The 27128-nt window shown below is 43.3% G+C and overlaps 1 protein-coding gene across 5 annotated transcripts in view; it reads right to left on the bottom strand.

The window, feature by feature from the left end:
• Positions 1-27128, bottom strand: part of PLXNB1 (plexin B1) — a 319785-nt gene that overhangs the window by 34260 nt on the left and 258397 nt on the right. For all 5 annotated transcript variants that reach the window (XM_068254005.1, XM_068254008.1, XM_068254007.1 and 2 more), the window contains 7 exons: positions 24732-24860; positions 22766-22888; positions 20339-20432; positions 20087-20253; positions 17914-18065; positions 9171-9276; positions 1580-1716 (listed from right to left, as the gene is read on the bottom strand). In XM_068254005.1, the coding sequence (XP_068110106.1) occupies positions 1580-1716; positions 9171-9276; positions 17914-18065; positions 20087-20253; positions 20339-20432; positions 22766-22888; positions 24732-24860 (908 nt within the window). The remainder of the gene's footprint in view (positions 1-1579; positions 1717-9170; positions 9277-17913; positions 18066-20086; positions 20254-20338; positions 20433-22765; positions 22889-24731; positions 24861-27128) is intronic.

Raw genomic sequence — 27128 nt, 5'->3', positions numbered from 1 at the left:
CGATTAAAGCGCGCATGCGCAGTACTTACACGCCGGCCGCCGTGATGACGCGAGGCGGCCGGCGTGTGATGCAATCCGCGTCATACGCGGAAGGAGCAGCCCGACACTCGGGAGAGTGTCGACCCGGGCTGCGGCCTGTCAGCCATTCCGGAGCGGGGAGAAGGAGAAGAGCCAGGACGCCGTCGTGGGACCTCCCGACCAGCACTGGGCTGGAGAAAGCCCTAGGTGAGTACAACTTTCTTTTTTTGGGTGAGCTCGGAGTCACTTTAAAACACAGATGCTTCTTAATACAGAAACAAAGATATCAATATTATGTAACTATATTATACTGGTAAAGACAGCTTTAGGCGTCATTCACATCATTACATGCAGATAGCCGTGCAATCGGAACGCAATGTGTACGATCGAACGCTTTCTGCGTTTGCATACGTTGTGTGGCTGATCCCATTCACTGTAGTCAATTCGTGCAGTATGCATTCGCGCACCGCACTGGTATGCAACGCATGCAGTGTGAACATCAGACATTCTATGCACTTCTGATGTTCGTGCGTGTCCATCTTCTACACGTATTGCCGAAATACGGACGGCAACGCGTGTAATGTGAACAAGGCCTTCGGATTGGTTATATCAATGTACCCCCATAGTTAATCAGGTATTAAAATTTAAAATACCACCATCATGAAAAATTTGAATATTTAAAGTATATACATATAAAATGTACATTTATTCCGGAGTAAAATGCGCTATAAAATTACTTATTTCCCATGTGATAGATTTTCAACTAGTACCATCTCCTCATGGTAGATTCGCAGTATTACCTACATACTTTAAAAACGCACTCCCTGCAAAGTATCTATACAAAAGAGGTCAGCCAGCTTCCCTCCTCATTTTCACATTTTGGCAGTTGGACTGAGCAACTGCCATTCAGTAAGTGCTTTTGTAAATAAATGACGGAGAATCCCACGAGGCGATGGACTAGTTCAAAACCTGATAGATCTGTCAGATTTTTACTGCCTACTGTGACAGCAACACAGGAAATAAAGTAATATACAGATTATTTTACTTTTGAAGAAATGAACATTGACAATTATGTATTTTGATTTTACAATAGCTGCATGCTAGAGTCAGACACTACTGAACAGGAAGATGAGCAGAACTGCCAGGAAACTGAAATTATTTAAAAGGAAATAAACATGGCAACCTCCATACAGTATGTTCTCTGACCTCCGTTTCCCTTTAAAGGACATATTGATACTGCAGAACGCTTTTTGATCAGTTATTTTTAAAAACACCTTCCCCATTGACTTGCATTAAAATGACTAAACTATTGTGGGAAAATTCCTCAATTGGAGTGCGTTTTTAAAAACGATAATGGATGGAAAAGCGATCTGCAGTGTGTCTCTGCCCTGAGAGGGCAGCCTCCAATACAAATTGTAGTTATGGAAAGATGACAGATTTTTTGTTATCACTAAACACAAAAAAATGTCACTGCTCAACTTCCTGCCTTAGTACTAGTCTACAAATAATCTTCAGTTTGAGTCTTACCCTCCCAGCATAAATAAAAACCATATTGCCTTACATTTCACAGGGAATACCGCCAATCAAGATTTGAATATCACTGGCCCTGCCAGTTACAAGTTTGGTTCCAGTAATAGTCAGTCTGCTTCCTCCAGATTTTGGCCCCCGGGGTGGAGAAAATGAAATCAAAACAGGATTCTGAAAAACAAAAACACAAATATGATTAATCAAAGGAAGAAAACAAAGATATACAGCGTTGAACTAGAAAAAGGATGAATATGATTATTCTTACATTTTAATATAGAAAGCCTGTATCAACTATATATGCAGTGCAATTTGCTTGCCATGCAATGAGAATTTAAAGGACATTCTATTTTTATTGAGAAACGTTTAGGGCTGATTTACACAAGAAGAGCCTTTTAAATGCTGCAGATTTTTTAAAGCTAATGCAATGCTAATTGCTAATTTTTTACAAAATCACATCGCTCCAGTGTGAACACACACATAGGATAACATTAGCAAGAGCTTTTAAATCATAAAGCGCTTAAAGAGAACCCGAGGTGTGTTTAAAGAATGTTATCTGCATACAGAGGCTGGATCTGCCTTATCCAGCCCAGCCTCTGTTGCTATCCCAAACCCCACTAAGGTCCCCCTGCACTCTGCAATCCCTCATAAATCACAGCCATGCTGTGAGGCTGTATTTACATCTGTAGTGTCAGTCTCAGCTGCTCCCCCGCCTCCTGCATAGCTCCGGTCCCTGCCCCCGTCCCTTCCCTCCAATCAGCGGGGAGGGAAGGGATGCAGGCGGGGACTAGAGTTCTGCAGGAGGCGGGGAGAGCAGCAGACTGACACTATAGAGATAAACACAGCCAGCTCTGACAAGCTGTTTGTCAGCAGCGTGGCTGTGATTTATGAGGGATTGCAGAATGCAGGGGGACCTTAGGGGGGTTTGGGATAGCAACAGAGGCTGGGCTGTATAGGCAGATCCAGCCTCTGTATGCAGATAATATTCTTCAAACCCACCTCGGGTTCTCTTTAAAAAAGCTCTTGCAGTGTGAGCAAGCCCTTAGGGCTTGTTCACACTAAGAGATTTTTTTTATTTAGCGCTGGCAAAATCGTCTTAAGAGCGCTAGTGCAGTGTTGCTCTATGTGAGTGTTATCACATGAGCTATAAGCTTTCTTTCCAATCGCAAACACAGATCCACCATTTTCTGAGTGTTTGCTCTTCAAAACAAAGTATAGGGAAATCGCAAAGAGCTTGAAACAGCGCTTTGAAAAAGCGTTTTCCTGAGTGCTTTTATGAATAAATACATTGTATTCATTTATTTCCGTGTCAGTAAATAGCCGGACGTTTTTTCTCAGAGGAGAAGGGGAGGAGGGGCCAAGCGGCAGAAGTTGAGTGATGCGGGGTCTTCAGGGCGGCTTTGTGGGACGAGACTCCGGAGGTTGATCTATCTTTTCATTACCGCAGCGCTGCAGGATTTTTTCTTTTAGGATGGAGGTTCTCTTTAATGTTTGTATTCAGGCACTGTTCTGTGGTGCCACACTTATTCTGAGATTTACAGCAGCTGCTCCTGTTCTCACTGCCTGAGGAAGTGGGCAAAGACCCGCTAAACGCATCACATTTTTTGGGGCGTACGTAAAAGAAAATTGATGATACATTTCTTGCTGACTCTTCTATGGGAAAGCACGTTTATTCTTCCCTCTTTTTATATATAATTTTACTATTATAACTTATTTTAATCTGTTTTTGGTGCCTCTGTTTTACCCTTTTACAACATCTGGGGATTGATTCACTAAACCGTGCTAATGCATAGCACGGCCGTGCTAAGCGTTTAGCGCGCGTAAACTTTTACGTGCACTAACAAAGTTTTTCAATACATATCACGCAGTATAACTCCATAACACGCATCGGGAATACACATCGCGCTTTATAACTGCACAGGGTGCGTTGCGCTTAAAACTTTGCGTGCATAGACCATTACGCGCACTAAATGCAATTATGCATGCATTTTGATTAGTGTTTGTTCCTTAACATTTGTCAGCTGTTTTTCCCTTTAAAAGCTTTACTCATCAGCACCTGCTTCAGAATGTTTTAAGCATAGAATTGACTCAAAGGAATACTATCAATACCCAAGTGTTATAAAATGACAACGTACAAATAATGTCTAAGTAGCTGTGTAAACATTTTCCTATTTTTCATGTTAAATATCAGAGGCAAAAGCTTTAATTGTGTGTAGGGTTTAGCTCTATTAGGACAAATCATTCGCAAAGGGGTGTCTGCTTCAATGCACAGCCAGTGTGTTGTGCATATCAGACTACAGAGTATATTTCTCTGAAAGCCAAAAAATATATGAAAATCTGTGCTGTCAGACAATTACACATTTAAAACAAGTTAATTTCCTCTGCTCTCTTGCAGACAGCTCAGAAACATGCAGCTTCTTCTGAGAGCTCTCTCACACACAGCTACACACAGAGATAACTACACTGTGAGGGAAACTCCTCTCCCCTCATTACTCTACTGTCAGAAATGAGCAGACAGTGTTGTCAGTTCAGAGTGAAAGGAATTTGTTACAGTAAACAAAAGATAAGCAAATGAAATTTATACATCATTATTTACCAGCACTCCAGGAACTCTCTCTACAAGTTAATTGATAGTGTCCCTTTAACTCATGTTTCAAAGCACCAGTTCTGATTTCAATACCAAACTATCTACATAACGTGCACTGTGCCGTTGTTACCGCTATCGGCATTACGTGGCTCTGCCTCTGACGCAGGAGACCAGGGTTCGAATATCGGCTCTGCCTGTTCAGTAAGCCAACACCTATTCAGTAGGAGACCTTAGGCAAGTCTCTTTTTTTTTTTTCAAATTCTTTTTTATTGTGTTAAAGAACATATAAACAACAACACAAAAACACAGAAAATAAAAATTGTAGATCATGACAGCATCAAAGAAGTAAGAATATACAGTCCTCCAGTACAGTTCATTCGTACATAATTACTTGAATGTTTGCAGCAAGGTGAATAGGCAAGTCTCTCTAACACTGCTACTGCGTATAGAGCGCGCCCTAGTGGCTGCAGCTCTGGCGCTTTGAGTCCGCCAGGAGAAAAGTGCGATATAAATGTTATGTCTTATTTGTCATGTCTATTTGTCTTGTTGTACGCGAAAAATAAAACAACGCGCAAATAATTAATGTGCGTGTACACACGTGCAATATCCTAGCACGCGTGCTATAAAATAGCACAGTTTAGTGAATCATCCCTATGGAGTGTTATCTCTGATAAGGCATGCTATTTGTCTTAAGCCCACTGTGTCCACCATTGGTGGAGGGGGTTATCCCCATCTTTCAAACTTTTACAGAGAGTGACAACTTAATCCTGAAAGGGTTCCCCTCCTGCCTGAAAAGTAGTTGCCCATCGGTAACCCACACTTGTGAGTATAATCCCATACTTTACAACTACATAATTTCTGGTCTAAAATGACTACACTATATTCTTTCTTTATATCTTTAAAACCTTATTGGCCAGTCACTTTTACTAGATAAGAATGAGGCTTTTCCTAAGGTTTGATGTATTTTACCTATAAATATCCTACATACTTGGCAACAAAGGCAAGCAAGTAGGACGAGAGAAAAAGGCCACTGTAATGGTTTCGTATTGGCTCATGCAATTCTTCTCATCATGCACAAGGTGGCAGAAAAGTACAATCGAAAAATAATAGGACCCATTCTACAGTATAACAGGAGTTACCTCTCTGCTCTAATCAATTCACCAAAGCAGGCTAAGGGCTGGTTCATACGGGCGTCTGCTGAGCTTTTGCTTGGCATTGCGTTCAAACGCCAGCGTTTAAACGCCAGCGTTTAAAAGCTAGCTTTTGAAAGCTTTTGAAAAGCGTTCAAGGCTAGCAGTTCTGGTCTCTGCTATTGTTTCCTCGCGTTTACTGCCTCTGAAAGCAGCATGTTGCTTTTGAGACTAGACGCAACGCTGGGATCTACTGCCAGGCTTTCATGAAAGCCTGCAAAAGCCAGCTCTAAACGCTCCCATTCACTTGCATGGGATGGCAGTAGATCCTAAAAAACGCTGCGTCTGAAACGCTGCGTTAAACGCCACAAAAACGCCCGTCTGAACCAGCCCTAAATTGTAGACAATGGCCTCAATTCACTAAGATCATGCTGGAGATAATAAGGCAAGAGGAAAAAACATACCTCCACACATTTTGCCTGAGGTAAAATGTTTCCTGAATATTACACGCCTTATCACCATGGTGATAACTATAGAAACACAGGAGATAAGCTTAGTGAATTGAGGCCATTATCTTCATTAAATATGACTGAGCGGGTTAACAGAGTGTTTTTCTTGTTCGTTTCACTTTGCAGGAAGCAGGGAGGAGGCTACAAAGCCTGTATTCTAGAATGCAGGGGCTTATCTGTTAACTACTGCATAAGTGAACAGTATATTCCTTGAAAACTATAATGTTAGGCAAACACTGAGATTTTCTGGCAGATTTACTCTCAGATCGATTATTTACAACATGTCCAATCTTATTTCCGATTGATTTCTGAGCATTTTCTGTTCTATTTCCCATTGAAGTGAAGGCAAAACAGTCTGAAATCAATCGGAAAATGCTCAGAAATCAGATTGGACATGTTCAAAATAATTGATGGGACAGTAAATCTGACTTAGGGCCCTTTTCCACTAGCAATCGCTAGCGTTCACGCTGAACGCTGGCGATTGCTGAATCGCAAAGTGCAGGAAAGTTCCGGCGATTGCGTTACGATTTTGCTGTGCTGTAGTGTGCATAGCAAAATCGCTGCAAATATCACTCCGCAGCGCGATCGCGTTTGAGGCAAAAACGAATCACGGTAGTGGAAATAACCTACCGCGATTCCTATGTTATTTAGCAAACCGTAGAGATTTTAAAAATCACTCGCGGTTTGTGATTTTGCAATTCAACATCGCAAACGCCGCTAGTGGAAAAGGGCCCATAGTGTGTACCCAGCATTACTCATTTGCATTTGTTCAGTCTTACAGGGATTGTTAAGTAAAATAAATGTTGCCAATTTAACTCACCTGGGGTTTCTTTCAACCCCCTGAAGTTCTTCTGGTCCCTCACATTCATTCAACGCTGCTCTGTTCATCCTCTCTCCCCCTCCAAAAGCTGGCCAACTAAGCTCACCGTTAGCGCAAAGACCCTCTAGTAGATTAGCCATGATGCCAGCAGAGGGGCTTAACCCACATGCCTGTTGGATATGTGGCACCAACAATCCTGTTTGGGATGTGTTTGTCGCTGGATATCTAAGTTTTGATCCAAAGTCCCTTCAAATTTTGCTGAGTGTACTTGCCCAGCTTAGTGAGCTCCTCATATGATGGTTATCAGCCTGACTGAGTGACTACCAATTTTTTGCTGTGTAATGGTTGGTTTGTGCAGAGGCACAGGGTGAGATCCCCCCCTGATGTCAGACTGCACACTACAAGGTTAGGGGCTCATGGCTCTGCGGGCAAACTCAGGTAAATTTGTTCTCAGGATTTTTTTTTTAAACAATCATAATTTTTATTAAAGCAATATTTAAATACATATGAACACCGATATAAACATTAGTATAAAAGTAGGTACAATACAACCACTCCATCATGCTGAAACAGAGAGAAAGGATAAAAAAAAAAGGAATCTCCAGCAAAACCGAGAGAGGGGAGAAAAGATGAGCGTGGCACTTTCTAACGGCCAAAACCTAATTAACCCCCTCACTCCTAGAAGGCCGCTAGCATGGAGGTATGGCCCACTGCAGACCTACTTAGGAGGAGAGAAAAGAAAGAGAAAGAAGAAAAAAAAAAAAAAAGGCTTTTTACCCTATATCAGACATGTGCCCAATTGCCAATATGGTCATTGTAGGTGTGGGATGCGGATGCATCCACAGACCCCTCCTGGAGATTGGCCTTGATGCCAGCAGAGGGGATTAAAGTGGACCTGAACTCTTCCACAGGACAGAAGGAAAACAGAGAAATGCACCCTGTACGCATTTAGAGAGTTTAGCCTGTCTAATGACTCTCATCTGTGTCTAATCGCAAGTTGTAATCTCTCCACGGTGTCACCTAACTGCCATAGCAGATAAGCCAATTTGAAAGCACATGATTTTAATATGTCTGCTTCCATGAAAGCAAGAGTAGAAACAGTGCAGATTTACTGTAGTATTTGTATCAGCTGTAACAAAGAAATGTTTTCCATTAAGGCTAGTCACACACCAGGACGTTGCGTTTAGGGGACATTATAGGGCACATAACGTGCCCCTAACGCAACGCCTGGTGCTCTCTGGTGTGGACGTCGGAGTGAGCCACGTTGTGCAGCTCACTCTGCCGTCCGTGATGCCGTGATGCGTACTCTTGGACGCATGCGGCATCACGTGGTCCCGCCCGGCCAATCGCCGCACAGAGTGGCCGCTCCAGGAAATAAACACTGCACGTCACTGAGTGCAGTGAATATTAATTAGCCATGTGCCCGGCCGCTCTCCCCTCCTCCCCAACATGACTGAGCATGTGCAAACAGTCTAACGCGGCTTAGCCGCGGAGAACGCACAGCATGCAGCACTTTGCTGCGTTACAATGTAACGCAAGGTGGGCAGTGTGAACAGTTCACTTGTGTTACATTGCTGTGCGTTGGGGGAGCGTTACAGGCTGCACTAACGTGCGCCTGTAACGTCCCTGTGTGCAAGAAGCCTAAGAGGAACTACAGTGAAAATATAATGAACAACATTGCATATTGTTTACAATGTTCATTTACAGATACAAAGCTGTTATTTCCCAGAATGCAAAGAAGTTCACAGGCCACAAACTGTCAGGACCTTGGTCATGACATCACACTGTGGGAGGGGTTCCACTACAATATCAACCATACAGACCCCTCTGATAATCTATTTGAGAAAAGGTAAAGATTTCTCATGGGAAAGGGGGTATCAGCCACTGATCGGAGTGATGTTCCATCCTTGGTTAAAGTACCTCTAACATTTTATAGATTTATAATAAAACATTGTTTTATAATAACACACAAGTTGTAAAGTACTGGTTCAGTACAACCTGATTTATATTCTGACATTTTATCACATGGTGACATTTTTACTGCTGACAAGTGATGTAGCTGCTGCTTGCTGTTTTGGCAGTTGGAAAAAGCTGTAAACAGCCATTTCCCACAATGCAACGTGGTTCACAGACAGGAAACTCATGTAAAAGGGGGTATCAGCTACTGATTGGGATCAAGTTCAATTCTTGGTCAGAGTTTCTCTTTAAACAATGCATATTTCCTGGCTGTCCTGCTGATCCTCTGCCTCTAATACTTCTTCTTTCAGTTATAGACTCTGAACAAGAGTCACATTGACTGCATTTCTGCATGATAATTTCAGGTGTGTGATTTAGACACCATTGATGTACTGTATGAAAGATCAGCAGGACTGCCAGGGAACTGGTATTGTTTAAAAGGAAATAAATATGGAAGTTTCCATTTGCCTCTCATGTCAGTTGTCCTTTAAGTATAGCTGTCCATGTTGATCTTCTGAAAAATGTAAAGAGCAGGGATAATAAGAATAATGAGGATCATTTTGACAACGTGAAGAAGGCATGCCGAAAGCAGAAGTGGCATTTATACATCACATGATCAATATTACCTGATAAGTAAACAGCTGACTGGACGTGCCATGCAATCCTCCAGGAACTTCCACAAGAACATGTCCCGACTTCTCTGTCCAGCTTTTACCAGTGATGCATACTATACTGAGGAAGAAAATACATGACCCAGTGAGATTTATTGAATTTGGCACTATATGTGGTTGTAAAAGCATGCAGTGCTACAGTTCAGTCAGTAGAGGCCCTTAATGCAACTTTTGTTCACTTACAACCCAGTCCAGAAATGGAAACTAATGTGGTCTTTATGTAAAACTAGTAGTTCTCCTGTTCTACACAAAGATGTCTTAAAGGACCACTATCACAACAATGTATAAGATTTAAAACATATGCAAAGTTATACTTATAAGATGTCCATTTTTCCCAAAGTAAAAAAACACTATACTGTACATTACTATATATTACTTTTCTCCCATGCTTACAGTGCGCAGTAAACATCTGATCTCACCATGTTGGTGTCTTGATTATTAGACTGTTTTATTATGACAATGTACATTTTTCTGTTGATACGCTTTATCTTATGTAAGAAATGCTTACACCTTGTGTGATATTTCTGTATCTTATGATGTTATTGCTGGGGTGTAAACTCCACTGTATGCCTTTGCACTTATATGTTTAACCTCCTTAGTGCTACGAGCACGAGTACAGCTCGGGGTGGAAAAAACATGCCAGGAGCGGTAACCTCGAGCAGAACTCGTGGTATCCGCCGGAGATCTATGCAGAGCAATGCGTGCATGTTCTTCCTCTCCTCCAAGGCTCTGCTTCCCCTGGTGAGTTCGCAGTCTGTCTTCATGACAACAGCCGTCAATCTCACTATAGGGTTGCAGCGCCACCCGGAGGAGGGAGGAAAACTGCAGCGCAGGATCCCAGGGTGGTGACTGAGTGCTGAGCTTCTGCAGATCTCCCTAGCAGCATGATTTTTTTCCAGGTTTAGGGTCTAAAAGAGTGCAAAAAAAAAAAAAAAATTGTACCACTTTTAGATCCTAAAATACAGAAAGAATCCTACGGCCAAGAGGGTTAATAACAAAAAATCTGATAGACCTGACAGGTGAGGACGAGTAAAGATCATGCAGTAAAGATCTTGGCGGTTTTCTCTAAGGAGAGGGGGAGGCGGGGAGATTCAGGGTCTTCGCGGGACAAGGCATCACAGGTAACCTCAACTTTCTTTTACAGGGAGTGTGGAGATATATTGAGGTGCTGATGATATTAGGGAGTACAGAAACCTATTCTATCATTTTTATGTCTGCTGTATATCTTTCAGAGGTGGAGGTCAGCCAGTATGGCTTGAAGATATTGGCAGCTAGCTTCATGGACTATTAATGTGATTGTGCATGGTGTCAATAGACAGACAAAAGGAAACCTCATTACCGGTTTCTGGCTGTCCAGAGGAACTGTACGCTGTGATCTTTTGTATTAATGTAGACAGCTGCCATTGTCTTCAGTTAATGGACCAGTCCCCTTCAATAGGCAAGGAAGCTTTTTGATGTCTGGTAGGATACAATCTCACCTATTGAATTCTGCAAACTTCAAGAAGCTAAAACAGGGACCCCTTTGAAGTTTGCATATCACAAGAAAGATTATGACAAGCGTTCGGTGATGTCACAAACGGGGAAACTGCATTAGTTCCTGGGGGCTGGACATTAAATGCCCCAGGGGACACTTCAGAGTATAAAAAGCAGAGACAGATACCTAGTGATCATCTGCTCTTGGAGTTAGCGCATAGCTAGAGTTGATCTCGACTTCTGGTCGAACAAGCGGCATGCTCCTGCTGACAACGTTGAGACCTTTAAGTTGGTAACGTTTTTTTAATCCCCATTTTTATTTTACGCAAATATCCGTGTGTGTTATCTTTGTAACTTTTATCTTGTAACTATTTTTACTTTGTTTATTGTAATCTTTTGTATATATTAAGTTCTGCATTGTTCTATGTTTTTCTGGAATATTAAATTATTATTTAATAAGCTTGACTTCTGCCGTACTAAACTAACACTCATAGCCTAAAGGAGACTGCAGTGTAGCTGTGTATAAGTCCGTGCCTAGTTGTATGTTTGAGCAACACTACCATATGAAATTGTAATTGCATTGTGTGTGTGGGGGCGTTTGTCATACGTTGGCCTAAAGCGCGCAGCTGACCCAACGTACGAAACGCCAGAGCGAGTAGCTAACAGTATCGTTCGGAACGACTGTTAGTTGTTTTGCTGCACGACAGTGTAACTTGCATTACAAGTCAGTGTCTGATTGTGCTGTGTTACTGTACAACTGTACTGTGTGTGTGGGTGCGTGGCGTTCTCGTATTCGGCCTAAGCGCAAAGCTGACCCAAATACGAAAACGCGGAGTGCGCGCTGAGGGCTCGACAGCAGAGTGGAAGTGTCTAGCGAACCGCTAGTGGTGGCAGTGAGAGGTGTTCTGAGGGGTCCCAGCCTTGTTTTAGCTTGACTAAGGCTGCTTCCCCTCTCAGTCTGGTCAAACCCACAGTCGGGAACCGTATACGCAGGCGTGCCGCGGGCCGGTTCCTGACAGGGAGGCTGCAGGATTTTAACGTTAGGCTGGAGATCGTCTTTAAAGAAATGGTCAATTTGCATAGCAGATTTTTCATAGGCATGATCGTAACTGGTTAGATACAAACACCAGTTGGGTTTGTTAAAGTTTACCTGTAGTGAGAAATAGTGTCCTGGGGGGTGCTAACCTGGGGAGGGGGAAGCCTCTGGATCCTAAAGAAGACTCCCCCCTTCCTCCTCAGTAGAGGGGATGCAGTGCTGGCTCCCCTGGAAATCCCCTTGTCGCCACTTGTCGAGTCTCATGCAGGCACAGTATCAGCTTCTCCTCGGGCTCTGGTGGAAATAGCAGAACCTGCTCTGCTGTGCAGGCACAAGCTGGCTGCACCTGCGCAGTAGAGTGGATCCGATCGGGCTAGGCTCTTTCAGCCGGAGCCTGAGCAGAGAACTGCTAGTGCGTCTGAACAGGCAGGCAGGCAGATGTAAAAAATATTGCTGTGCAGTGTTTGGGGGTGCCAGCCCAGGATGCGGCTGCCCGAGGAGGCCGGGGGAAACATCAGGATCCAGAGGCCTTCCCATTCCCAATGTAAGTACCCCCCAGGGCCTCTTTTTCCCCCTACAGTTTTACTTTAATGCTGTAGGTCGATTAATCTGAACAATCTGAATGATCAGTGTTATTTGCTAATTTAGCCAAAGTCATTTTTGCATCAAAAATGCTATTTTCAATTGAGAAAATATTCACAAAAAAATATACATTGTATTTTCACAATAAGGTATAGAAAACAAAGTTTTCTTTTGATGCAAATTTAAAAAAACAACAACTTATTTTTACCACGAAAATCGTTTATTTTAGCTTGAAAATTTGCGAATGTATTACAAAATGAATGTTGATGGCAATTTTGCTCAAATGTTGAATTTTACATTTTTTTTCTCAAAAAATTGAATGTAAAAAGAATATCGGCATTTTTGTTCATCACTGGATCTTATAGAAGAACATTTATTAAAATAGCACCGTCAATGGGTAACTTAAAAAGTATGTGCTTTATGAAGAAAGCAGAACTAAAGAAACTAGTTCTTTAAAAAAATAATGTGGTAATGAAAATTTCCCTTGCTTACTATTGTGCATATATAATGCTGTCAATTTGCTTCATGCCATTGAAAACTTTTTGGAATTAAAAAATAATACGGTAGATTGACTAAACTGCAGTAAGCAGAACAACATGAGATTCTATGATTCTTCAGGAAACTTGAGCAAACTATACATTAACCAGCTTGGTCTGAAGGGGGCGCTCTGGCACTTATTCTGAAGCTTTCAACAAGATTTAGCTAATCATTAAAAGGAATGAGTGATGGCTGGCGCAGATATTTCACCAACGTCAAACCGCGTAACTAAAATTCCACTTATAAATTTCAGGTCTATAAAACATTCCATTAAGACAAAAAGTACTAAAAATGTCACTTATGATATATAAACAATAAGATGTGTCTCAATCAAACCCACCAGCTGATAATATAAGAGCGCTATAAAATATGAATAACAGAGCCAGGTCATGGGTTGTATTATTGGGTCTATGTAACAAATTGAATAAGGCTGCGCTAACTCTATACACAGCGGTAAAATCTTTGTATTGGTTTAGATATTGGCCGTAAATTATGGTAAAGCCCGCGCTCACTTAAAGAGACCCAGTCACGAATGTCTATGTATTGATTCAGTCAATATTTTTACCTAGCAACAGTATGTTTTTAAGAAACCTTTATTTATTAACCATAACTTATTATTATTATATTATATGCATTCAGGGCCGAAGTAAGCCACCCAGGCCCCCCCCATACACCCCCCTTCCCAAAAGCAAAGTCAGCCCCGGGCCGCTGGACCAACCCTAAGTGGTCTGCCGCTGACTGCTCCCCAGGGTCCCCACATGTTCTGTAGCTGAGCTGCCTTGTAATAACTCACCTGTCCTGGTGGCTGCTCTTTTCCGATCTCCATCTTCAGCCATGCTGCCTGCTTCTTCAGAATGGAGGTACAGGTGAGAGGCAGCAGCCTTGTAATACCTGTCCCTCCATTCCTCAGAATGGAGCTCAGCTATGGAAAGGCAGCTCAGCTATGGAACATGCGGGGGCCACATGGGCAGTCAGTGAGAGGCCACAAGGGGGATCCAGCAGCAGGGGGGGCCCTGGAGTGATCAGGGCACTGAGACAATTGCCCCCTGTGACTCAATGGCAGTGCCGGCCCTCGGGCCCTGTATGTCTTTATATATAGGGCCAACATTTTGTATGGCACTTTATGCATTGAAAAACTTCTGAATTATCTCACCTTATCGGTTTTCACCCAGCTACATGTATATGAAACCTTATTAGTACCCAATATGGTCGGGACAGTTGTATCAAAGTTAATTGAGGACCAGAGCAATTTTCTCTGCCCATTCATTTCTCATTTACTTGCATAGACGAATATTTACGGCCCTGGAGCATAATTAGGAACACTTTAGATTTTTTTTTTTGTGCTTGGAAAGTGCGTTAAATAGGCTTTTTGATGCTTCAGGCAGTAGTGGATAGTTTCACCTTGCAGTAGTGGATAGTTTTTAAACAAAGAAGCAGTTCAGTGTGGCACTCTCTAAATGGTTTGACCAGTATGCAGGAGAAAACAAAAAGAAGCTACTGACCACTCTTTGTCACCAATACCTCTTTAAGGGAATCCGAAGGATGCTGAGACATGTGCTCCGCCAATATTCATAGAAGGAAGAGTATAACAACAATGTACATAAAGAAGCAGAAGCGTGCACTAATGTCCTCTGTTAAATCTCACCTTTTAATCCTCCAGATCAAGTCCATACAAACGGGGTTAACATCAGTATACACATTAGTATAGTTGCTTATACATACTGGTGCTGGTGGCAGTGGTCTGGTGGGTACCTAGGGTGTGAAAGGATCGGCGACGGCCGTTTCGCGTCCAACAGGACGCTTGGTCACGCTGCGTTCCACATTGTGAGCGCTCGGCGAACCTCCGGGATATCGCGGGGTGTAGCCCCGCCCCTTCCGGGGGAATCGTCGGCGTCATGAGGAGTTCAATTGCGACATAGGGGAAACCCTTCCGGCATCAGCCTGGGGGATGGCGCTCATGCGCACGCGTAATGCATACAAATAGACGCATCTAAAGGTTATGGTTAACCACCACTAGATGGGGACATCATTATGCCAGTCATCCACTTATGCGCTCGTGCGTCCAAACGGACTCAATGGGCATGCTAAATTATACATGCCCATCCATTCCCCACACTCAAAACACCAGCGCCCCCCCATGTCTCAAAAAGTGTATTAAATGTGCAATATAGTGATTAGAACAAAACACCTTTAAAAACAAATAGCCGGGACGGCCAACCAAGAAACAGATGACTAGGTATTTACCATATTGTTTAAACGTTTCCTAAGATGGATTGTGGCCAGAACTTTAAACATATATTGATTTGTTAATGTCCACATTGGGGCCTCAGCAGACCTCCGCTCCCAAAATTTTTTCAAAAAGGGTAGCGTAAAGAGCCAAATGGACTCTCCCTGTTTAATTAAACAAAGGGATCCGGCAGGAAATATTTGATCTGAAAGATTTCCTTGCCCACCTGTACATTTTTTTGGCGGGAGGATCATGGGACAGTATACACAATTACCACACTTATAGTTTCCTTTCAAAAATGTCCTATCAAGCCAATTGCTCGACTTTGGGGAGGTGAACTCACTATTTGTTAGTAGATTTTTCAGTGTAGGAGCTCTCCTAAAAGCCACTCTTGGTGGCCCATCGACTTTTTGTGCCAGATCCCGGTCTCCCGAGATCACTCCCCAATGTGAAAAGATAGATTTTCTAATCTTCCCCGCCATTGGTGAGTAATCGAAGGTGAACGTGATCCTCCCCCGTTCAGACTTATTCTTACGTTTCGAAGTGAGTAAAATAGCCCTGTCCGCACCCCTTGCTCGATGCCTTGCCTGTTCTAACTGTCCTGGATCATACCCCCTCTTTACAAATCTATCCGTAAGTTCATCAGATTGCCTCTCAAAGTCATCGTCCAATTTGTTGTTTCTCCTCAACCTCAGGTACTGGCCGTAAGGGATAGCCTTCTTCACGTGTTCAGGGTGGAAGCTATTCGCATGCAGAACAGTATTTGTAGCTGTGGGTTGATGCCGGAAGTGTTTCCCCCATGTCGCAATTGAACTCCTCATGACGCCGACGATTCCCCCGGAAGGGGCGGGGCTACTCCCCGCGATATCCCGGAGGTTCGCCGAGCGCTCACAATGTGGAACGCAGCGTGACCAAGCATCCTGTTGGACGCGAAACGGCCGTCGCCGATCCTTTCACACCCTAGGTACCCACCAGACCACTGCCACCAGCACCAGTATGTATAAGCAACTATACTAATGTGTACACTGATGTTAACCCCGTTTGTATGGACTTGATCTGGAGGATTAAAAGTAGTGGATAGTTTACCTTGCAGCACTAGGGTGCCCAGGTCAAAATCTGGCCCTGGACACTATCTGCATTTAGTTTGTTCTCTATGGATAAATATTTCTTCCGCTTCTATACAAACTTTCTTGCGGCTTCCCTTCCATGCGCAGCAGCTGCCCTCCTATTCCTTGTGCTTCCCCCTCTTCCATGTCTAACATTTATCTACAGCACCACCTTCAGTTATATTCAGATCCCTTGGGCTGCAACTCCCCATTTATATGTTGCTTCTTATTTGCAACTTCTGCATTGCATTTGCAGCCTTTTCTCCATGCAGAAACCCCTCCTCCATGTCCAGCCACCCCTTGGCCAGCTTCTGCACAAGGCCCGGGCCTTTGTCGCCTTTCCAAAGATCCAGCCCTGTGCATAAGTTTCCTCTCACAACCTAAAACTATACAGATAGGTTAATTGATTTCTTCAAAAACGAGCCCAAAAGGTACATACACGTGTCGCATTTGCGCAAACGACCAGTCTTGTCAAATCGAGTGTGTGTATGGTCTGTCGTTCAGCTGATAAGAGCGGACTTGAGCAATCCGCTTGGTGGATCGCTCAAGTCTGCTCTTATCAGCTAAATGACAGACTGTACACACGCATGATTTGACGTCCGAACGACCCGTCGTTTGGACGTCCAAACGACTGGTTGTTTGCGCAAATATGACGCGTGTATGTACCTTTAGACTTCAAATAGGAATATAAAACACTGACTGATTATGGTAGGGATAAAATTGTGAGCTCCTCTGGGGCGGTCAATTAGTCTACCCTAAGGAGCAATCTCAACAAATCTAGAGAAAATTAAGTGCAACCACTATAACATTAAAACTTATAATGATCTAATTATTATGGTTAATAATTAAAGCACATATCCCGAAATACATCTGAAAGTTGGGTCACATGATCTGTGGTTACAGCTTCCAACATGGAGATTTTCAAAGAGCAGAGCTAATATAGTATACCTAGTGGTATGGCAGAAAGATCAGCACACAGTAGTATGTTGCAAACCTTCAAGCTCTTTTAATACAAAAAGTTTCCAGAAATATACTTTGTGTCCAACAAAGACCAGCAACCCGCAGTAGAAAGGCCTGTCTTCAAGCCGATAAATGTGTCTGTTGCCATGTTTTGAGACACATTTTGGGAAGTGTGGATCTTGGACTCTATTCCCTTACATACTCTTTGTCCTTGTAGAACACAAAGTATATTTATGGAAACCTTTTGTATTTAAAGAGCTTGAAGTTTTGCAACATACTAGTGAGTGTGCTGATCTTTCTGCCATACAAATTGTTGATTGCCACCTGTGGCTGGATCGTTGCACCTTAAATACGACTAGGGGAGCGCGGCCGGGTACTACTACTTTAGTATACCTAATGGGGCAGAAATCCAGTACATTATGCTTCAACTGCTCATCTTAAACACAGGTTATAATTCTCAGTTGACTGAATGTCAGTGAGTAGTTCAGTGCACTAGTGCCCTGGCCCAAATTCGCAGGCTGAGACTTGATTAGCTGTATGTAAAGCCTGGCACACATATCCATTCCTGATTGGCTAATTTTATCACTTCTGTGTAGTAGGAGTGCTTACCTCCACAATCTGTTCATACTATTTAAACTCTGCTGACCCTCATACTACACGGAAGTGGTCAAATCGCCCAATCAAAATAGGATGTGTGTATGCACTTTTAGTCCTGGGTCAGCAACTCAATGAGCAATAGAAGGGACATACATTGTAGGTATTTATAAAATGCATTACCTGCTGGAGATCTCGTATTTCAGAAAGTCCACCCTGCATGGGATGTTGACCACAGTAACCCCATCCTCAACGTCCTCCAGCTTCTGGCCCAGGTTGGAGCCAGTTATAGTAATCCTTGTGCCTCCATCCACTGGTCCTGACAGAGGCTCAATCTGAAACAGATCACATGATGGCCCATTTAGGGAGATATTACTGCTAAAGGAGAACACATTATGGTTTAGCACAAATTCTCTAAAGTCTTATCATTTATTCCTCTTTTCTAAGGAATTCTTGTTATTCCTTGTAAAAAAAAATAATCCTAGACCAAACTCTTGGTTGATGTTTGAATATAATGAAATGATACCAAAGGTCAGCCCCATATTGTTTTACTCCCAGAACTCCCATATGTGTAAGTATCTCAAGAAGGTTGGCAGCATCCATTAGAAATGCGGAAAGATTAACCACTTTTATTGTATGTGTATATCGATCACTTTTACTAATATCAATGTATGCCAAGGAAAGACTAATGCTCACCATAAACAGACTGATATTTAATGTTCTACTAAAGGAATGATCAATAGAGTAAGCCTAGCTGAACGTTGTCCAACAACCATTTCTATATGTTGTGCATCACTGACCAGAGGTATTTAGTATTTTCGAAAAATGTAAGCTCCTTTGCTTCATGAAGCTCCCTTAATCATCAGGTTCCCTTTTTTTATGCGTTGCTCCCCATTTTCAGCCTCTTGTAGCAACCCCTTTTTTATGTTCATGTGCCCCTTTGGGTTGCAACTGCCCAAGGCCCAGGCCTTTGAGTCCTTTACAGATATCCAGTTCTGCTTACTATCACATATAAATTGCAATAACGTATAGTATCAGGATTCAGTTTATGCTGTGGGGATATAGAGGATTTGTAACTGGCAGGTAGGAGTTTCTTTACATTGGGCAATGCTAACACTCGCGGCATTGAACCAATAGTGAATACCAATGAGATCAAGTCACTTGAAAACAGACAACATTTTTGAGATCCTATAGACCAGGGGTCCCCAACCCCCAGGCCGCTGCCCACTGCCAGGCCCACAGGCTGTTCTGAGCTGGGCCGTGCTGTCTGACATCACAGCGCAGAAAGAAGTGTCACTGAAGTTTGGAGGAAGCTATAGAGAAGAGCTGTCTGCAGCCATTGTTACTGCTGCCACCTACTGTCTGTTATTTGTAACACCGGTTAGCAGTCATCCTCACTGCTGCCACCTGGTGTCCCTACAGACAGATATCATGCTGCATCTGGTCTCTTGCTAGCCACAGAGTTCAGGCTGCACAGAGGTGAGCAGCTGGTGCTGGAAGCTAGTGTGGGAAGAAGAATGGAAGGCTTAGGGAAGGGTAAAAGTGTGTGTGGGGAGAAGAGAAGTGAATTGAGGGTGGAAGGAGGGAAGTGTGAAGCGGGTGTAGGGAGGAGGGTAAATGGGGCTGAGGGGTGGAGGGAAGGGTAAAAATGAGGGGAGGCAGATGAAGGTAGAAAATGACTGCCAGTAGATAAGGAAGCCCAGGCAGTACCCCCCCCCCCCCCCCACCCCTCCTTCACACCACCTGACACACCAAATTTACCCTGTGCTGGTGGGTTATACAGCAGCCCCAGTGCAGTGCAAATGAATCTTTTCCAAAGTGCTGAGGGTAATGAAGATAGTGGTTAGGTAGGGCTGGTGTTGCCAGGACTTCTTTATGTAATGACACCACCTGTAGAACAAGCCTGCGCCCATAGCCGCTGCCACCCGGAATACGCTTGTATACCCCCACCCGGTCCTTGGACAAAATGCCTGATGCTTAAGCGGGCCTTGGGTCAAAAAAAGGGTGGGGCCCACTGCTATAGACTCCTGATGAAAGGCATTTTTATAAGTAGCTACATAAAATAAGTACAAGAAAATACGTAGAGAGTGAATTAGTTGCGCCCCATAATACACGCACAGAGTGAATTAGTGGCGCCCCATAATATACGCACAGAGTGAATTAGTGGTGCCCTATAATATACGTACAGAGTGAATTAGTTGCACCCCATAATATTCGCACAAAGTGAATTAGTGGTGCCCCATAATATACGTACAGAGTGAATTAGTGGTGCCCTATAATATACGTAGAGAGTGAATTAGTTGCGCCCCATAATATACGCACAGAGTGAATTAGTGGCGCCCCATAATATACGTACAGAGTGAATTAGTGGCGCGGGGCACGTGCCCTCCACCTCCTCGGTACAGGACTCTCGGTACATACAGCTGGGATGCTCTCCGCCACACCACACACAGTTATACTTGTGGTCTGCAGTCTGGCAGCGGCTGCAGTCAGCATGTCCCACGGAGCAGTTATATAAAGTCACTGTAATGAGAAGAGTAGCGGAAGAGTCAGGACAGCCCAGATATGGAAAGAATTTCACTGACTACATGAATAACCCTTCACCTACCGTGGAGGTCTTCAAAACTGTCCACCAACAAGTCTGGCTCCCTCTGCACATAGATTAGCGCATTGAACTCTGGCTGGGGTGCAGAATAGCTATACTACAATAGCCGCACATGTAGGAAGACAAAACAAACATGACAACATCAGTCAAGAGATCAGAAGCAAACAAGATTTCATTTTTACGCAGAAAAAACAATTGGAAACAGCATGTTTTAATGTCAGTTGTTGGAATATATCAAAGTACTTCACATTTCATAAGAGAGAGGTATAATGTTTTTAGCACTACGTGTTTTTACGCTGTATGGGGGACAGCTCTGTCACTAAGCTGTCCCCAGGGGAGGCACACAAAGTGATCCCTCTTTTAGGCTGAAGTGGTTAAAGTACTCCCCCCCCCCCCTTTCCCGACCTAACCCATGTACCCTTAGGGTGTGTTGAGAACCTAGGCTCTATGGCACCATCTTAACAGCAGGGCCAGATTTAAGCCAAGGCCACGTAGGCCATGGCCTAGGGAACCACAGGAGCAAGGGCACCAAAACAACAGGTTAAACCTATGCAGCATTTGCAAGCTTGCAAATGCTGCAATGCAGGGAGATCAGGCAAGCGCCTTACTGCGGTACTCTGCTACTATGTGCCTGTGCAGCAGTCACCTTGCTCTCTGTGCATGTTTGCATTGTGGCTGGCAGGCGGCATCTATGGACATGGGCAGCATTGGAGACGGAAAGGAAGAGGAAGCTTCTGCACTGGAAACGAGTGGGGAAATGAGTGACACTGATGGCTGCTGTGGTGTGAAGGCTACCTATACTGAAAGGGGGGGCAGATGGCTCCAGAATAGGGAGCCATATGGCTACGTATACTGGAGGAAAAGGGGGAGGAGCCATCTGGCTACCTATACTGGAGAAAAAGGGGAGGAGCCATCTGGCTACCTATATTGGAGGGAAAGGGGGGGGGGAGCCATCTGGCTACCTATACTGGAGGGAAGGGGGGGTCATTTCGTTACCTATACTGAAGGGGTGGCTGGTGACCGTGGCCTTGGGCGGTAAAGAGTACAATTCCGTCCCTGCTTAACAAATATCACTTTCACAGTGGCACAGTGGATAGCACTCTACTATGCAAGGCTAGGGTCCCAAGTTCAAACCTGGGTAAGGGAGACAATATCTGCATTACTTTTGTGGGGGGCGATGGCTCTGTGCAGAGGATAGAAAACTGGTTTCCACCATGGCTTAGTTGGCAATAATGAAACCAAACAGACGCTTTGTTTAGCTGTGAAAGCCCTCTCCTACTAAATAAAAAGATACAGACAGCAATAATATAGTGCTGGAGGATATACCAGTTAGGCAAGAGGGACTGTTCCAACATGCTAATTGCCACAGACCCCTGAATGCCCAGACAATTTCCACCTCCAATGATTTCCATTGGGGTTCATATTTGGGTTCTGCAGACACCCAAATATTTTGGTTAGTTTGGCAGAACTGCTCTTGAACCAAACTAGGCAGTATCTGTGCAACATTAGTCTTGGGCAACAGATGCAGCTCTCAGGCGTACATATGTAAATCGGCGCCTGGAGACTTGGGCGCATGATACAGCCGGTATGGCTTATTTTGCTGCTGCACAAGTCCCGGCAATGTTAATTACTATTCCCCTTCTAGGTCCACGTGGATAGTGGGGAATGATATAATTCGGCTTCCAGCTATAGCTGGAGGTCGAATTATAGTGTATTAAAGAGACACTGAAGCGAAAAAAAATATATGATATAGTGAATTGGTTGTGTACTATGAATAATTACTAGAAGATTAGCAGCAAAGAAAATATTCTCATACTTTTATTTTCAGGTATATAGTGTTTTTTCTAACATTGCATCATTCTATAATATGTGCAGATTACACAACACTCAGCATTCAAAATGAGTCTTTCAGAGCAGTCTGTGAAGTAATGACCTCTCCTCTAGCAGAGGAAAAGTAAATAGTCCAGGAACAGTTGAGATAATAAAAGTCAGATAACAGCCCTCTCCACGACTAACTTAGTCGGAGAGCTTAATGGCTTGTTTGCAGAGTTTCTCAACTCTTCCTGTACTGGAAACAATTACACTGATGTATCTGATCTTAATGTTTTATTTCTTAGCTGTGCTACACATACAAATCATAATATCATCATTTTTTTTTCGCTTCAGTGTCTCTTTAAAATGTAAGTTCTGCTCAGTCTTCTGACGGCGCCAAAGTTACTCAGTGTGCACGATATAGCCGCATTTCCTATCATGGCCTATGGTGGCGCCAGCTGCGCCCAAATCTCCTGCGCTGAATACAACTGCTCCGACTTTCATTTCCATTCCTAAATCCCAGTATGTTTATTCAGAGTAGATGTAAATCAATTATCTGCAATCCTGAGTTGGTTTTAAAATAAAACTGGCCTCCGCTTTGGTACCTATCACTCTTACCTGGTGTAGTTGACAAGTGATGTAATAACTGGTCTGGTCCATTGTATTCATTTCCACAAAAGCATCAGTGATCACTGTCCTCCCCTCCAGGATTAGCACACATTGATAATCCCACTGCAGATCCTGCAAGGTTAATATGTAAGGCAATTTAAGGTAAAAGCACAAAACCTATTCCGCAAGGTCCATGAAACTGCAGCAACTCTGCACCACATACTGCTAGCTAGCTTCAGTACCTGTCTATGCAGTAACAAGCTGCCAATTGTGTGATAAGCAATTTATAAAACAGCCTTTTGCACGTCATAGCAGTTCTTCAGAAAAATTAATCTTATTTACAAGAGGAGGAAGTCCCCATTACATAAAGTACATAGGCCTCAATTCACTAAGCTTATCTCCGGTCTTTAATAACTCTTCTAGAGTTGTTACCATGGTGATAAGGCATGTAGTATTCAGGAAACATTTTACCTCAGGCTAACCTAAAGTTAACTCTTCTGTCTTTAAGTTAACTCTTTAATCCTTAAAATAACTCCAGAGTTAGACAGGCTGTTCATTAACTGCGTGTGAAAATAACTGCAGAGGAGGTAGCTTAACTACAGAGGAGGTAACTTAACTACAGAGGAGGTAACGTAAGGAATGAAGAGGTAAGATAACTCTTACTGTGTGGAGGTAAGTTTTCTCTTGCCGTATCTCCAGCATGATCTTAGTGAATTGAGGCCATAGTGATGTGTAGCAATGTATTCTGTGCAGCCACAGGAATCTCTTCCAAAGCTCTCCCTCTGTTGGAAGGGCAGTCCAGTCCCTGTTTAATAAATCCCTGCCCCACTTTCCTCTTCTACTGTTCCTCTTTTAAAACTGAGATCTGAAGACTATGGCCTCAATTCACTAAGATCATGCTGGAGATAATAAGGCAAGAGAAAAAAACTTACCTCCACATAGTGAGAGAGTTATCTTATCTCTTCATTCCTTACGTTACCTCCTCTGTAGTTAATTTACCTCCTCTGTAGTTAATTTACCTCCTCTGTAGTTAATTTCACACGCAGTTAATTAACAGCCTGTCTTTAACTCTGGAGTTATTTTAAGGATTAAAGAGTTAATTTAAAGACAGAAGAGTTAACTTAAAGGTGCGTACACACGCCGGACTGGAGGCAACGACGGGTCCATGGTTACCTCCCGCTGGGTGGGCGTGCCAACGACAGTCCGGCGTGTGTACGCACTGTCGGCGGACTGATACGGCTGCTTCTGAGCAATCCGCCCGGCGGATCGCTCAGAAGCAGCCGTATCAGTCCGCCGACAGTGCGTACACACGCCGGACTGTCGTTGGCACGCCCACCCAGCGGGAGGTAACGATGGACGTGTCGTTGCCTCCAGTCCGGCGTGTGTATGCACCTTTAGGTTTGCCTGAGGTAAAAGGTTTCCTGAATACTACATGCCTTATCACCATGGTAACAACTCTAGAAGAGTTATTAAAGACAGGAGATGAGCTTAGTGAATTGAGGCCAATGTATTTTTACCTACTAAAAGGCGTGGCTGGAGGTGCGATACAGGTGTGGCTGGAGGTGCGATAAAGGTGTGGCTGGAGGTGCGATAAAGCATTTAATACACAGTTGCTGTATTTACGAGCATCTAAATGGCAATGGTTACCCATATTAAGCCACAGTAAATGATAAGAATGTTTAAGCCATTTCCTGCAGTCAACTAAAGTCAATGCACTGCACAGCTATAACAGAATTTGCATCAGAAAAATGCCTAACAGCATTGCAGAGACATGTCTTAGCTGCAAAGTCTCTTGTGCACAAAACACTATATTTACTGCACAGAAGTGTCTTTGCTGTTTAAGGGAGGTCCTCTTCCTATCAGCAGGTGCTTCCTCTCTGGTCATGTGACTAACATCAAATACACTCCGTTTCTTTAGCTGTCCACAGGTTTAGAAAGTTGGTAAGCACAATGATCTACTAAGAGACACAAATACCTGATAATGATGGAGGTTCTTCCCAACCAATGTGATTTTTCGTTCCACATTGACAGGCAATAAAGCTGGAGTCTGGATGCTGTGTACGCAGGGGCAAGCTTCAGGGCCCCAGTAGCGCTCCTCTGTATTCTGAAAGGAAAACAATACACTGAAGTTCTGTCCACTCTCTCTGTATAAGTTGCACAAATATCAGAATGCACAAAGGAAGAACTGAATATTTGCAAATTCTCCTACTGAAGGAGAGTCCCCCACTGGCTGCTATGGGTCACTTCCCATCTTTGCCTTTTCGATCACTCTGGCTGGAAGCACATGGCAGTGAAGAAAACCATGAGTTTTTTATAATTTTCTCTATGCGTTTGTGTTTTTCATGTGTTTTTGGTGCGTTTACGTTTCTTTCAATATTTTCACTTTAGAATGGAGTAAAAGACACTCAACAGGGTCCCCCAGGCTGAGCCATTTAAAAAGAAAATATGGTTAAAGCACCTAGGAACATAAAAGAAATGTAAAGTACCTAAACTAGTGACAGGGTTAAATCACCCCCAGAAGGAAACTCTTCACTATTCCAGAATGAAGATGCAGATTGTTTAAAAATGCATACTTGTAACTGGCTCTCTTTGAAAAGCAGGTAGCTTTAGTTGGCTTTGTAACGAAATGACCCTGGTCATTTAGACGATGCATGTCAAACTCTGTCCCACAGGCAAAATCTGGCCATCAAATTTGGCCTGCAAGTGGATTAGGAAACAGTATTTTATTTAGAGGAGGGCTAGGCCACAAGGCACCAGGGAACTGTATAGGGGAGAGAGGGCCACTAGACACCAGGGAACCGTATAGGGGAGGAGGGGCCAATAGACACCAGGGAACCGTACGGGGGGAGCGGTGGTTTAGACAACAGTATAAGGTTATATTAATATTGTTTTCATGATATGCTGTGTGACAAGCGGCTCTGTATGAAGCAATGTAAGCAGTGACTTATTGCCACTCTATAAACAGGTTTCTTCGTGCTGGGCTGTTTTCCTACCTGTGAGATAAGAACCCAGTGAAGTTATGGAGAACCATCAGGATTTCAGGTTTCAAATCACAAGGAAAGAATTGTACACCATGGCCTTGCATTTTGTTCAATGTGGAAGTGAGGAGCTGCAGTTACTTTTTGTAATACGACACAATTACTGTATTATACCTATCTGCAAGAGCAATCCTCTGTTTTACAGTTCTGATAACCATGTTGCAGCCTGTAACCTTATCCCAAAGCCCTACTTCAGTATAATCCCAACTACAACTTCCCTGTTATCGTCCTTGAACACAGTCGTTCATCAGAGGCCTGCCAACTGGCACCGCTAAAGCTCAGAGTTACACAGCAGCGGGATGTGAATGCCAGCGAGATCTCAAATAATGTGTCCCGGCTCATAATTGTACCCAGCATGAGCCAGCTGGCTTCCCTGAAAAGCCCTCAATATGTTAACGATTCTTTACAGAGAGGTTGCCAGGCTGGAGACAGATCCGCGTACGCACTGGTATTATCAATTAAAGCTCGCTTCTTACAAGAAAATCAAACTTTTACTAAACTTGTGCAATACATTTAGAGTTTTCAAGCCAGATATTCACTGCAAGGGCCTCTTATTATAATTCTCATAATGCTTATATTATACAGCTTTTAATCTTTATTGAAAATAAACCTGGAGCCACTTTCAGCAAAATAAAGAAATGTCGGCTCTTCGCTGAAGATATTTACTACATAACACACCGTAGCTACTATCAACAGCCAGAAAATGACTAAATCATCTGTTGCCCTCTGAGATGAGATTCCTGCCCCTCCTCCCTCAGCATTTCCAATGGTTTGCTTGGTTGGTTCACACTTTTCACAGCTGCTGTAGACCGCAAGCTTTCCAAAAGCAGGGTTTGCTATCTTTTTGCAGTTTAAAGAGGCACTATGGCGAAACATTTTAAAATGTAAAATATGTGCAAACAGACAAATAAGTACTTTTTTTCCAGAGTAAAATGAGCCATAAATTACTTTTCTCCTATGTCGCTGCCACTTACAATAGGTAGTAGAAATCTGACAGAAGCGACAGGTTTTGGACTAGTCCATCTCTTCATAGGGGATTCTCAGCAAGCCTTTTATTCTTTATAAAGATATTCCCTAAAAAGGTTTTAAACAATGATGCTGGCCAGCTTCCCTTCTCGCTATACAGTTTTTTGCCAGTTAGACAGAGCAACTGCCATTCACTAAGTGCTTTTGAAAATAAATACATCTCTGAGAATCCCCCCATGAAGAGATGGGCTAGTCCAAAAGCTGTCGCTTCTGTCAGATTTCTACTACCTACTGTAAGTGACAGCAACATAGTAGAAAAGTAATGTATGTCTCATTTTACTCTGGAAAAAACGTACTTCATATTTGTT

Source organism: Hyperolius riggenbachi, chromosome 9 (assembly GCF_040937935.1).
Source record: "Hyperolius riggenbachi isolate aHypRig1 chromosome 9, aHypRig1.pri, whole genome shotgun sequence".
Lineage (NCBI taxonomy): Eukaryota > Metazoa > Chordata > Amphibia > Anura > Hyperoliidae > Hyperolius > Hyperolius riggenbachi.
This window is presented reverse-complemented; position numbering and strand designations above follow the sequence as displayed.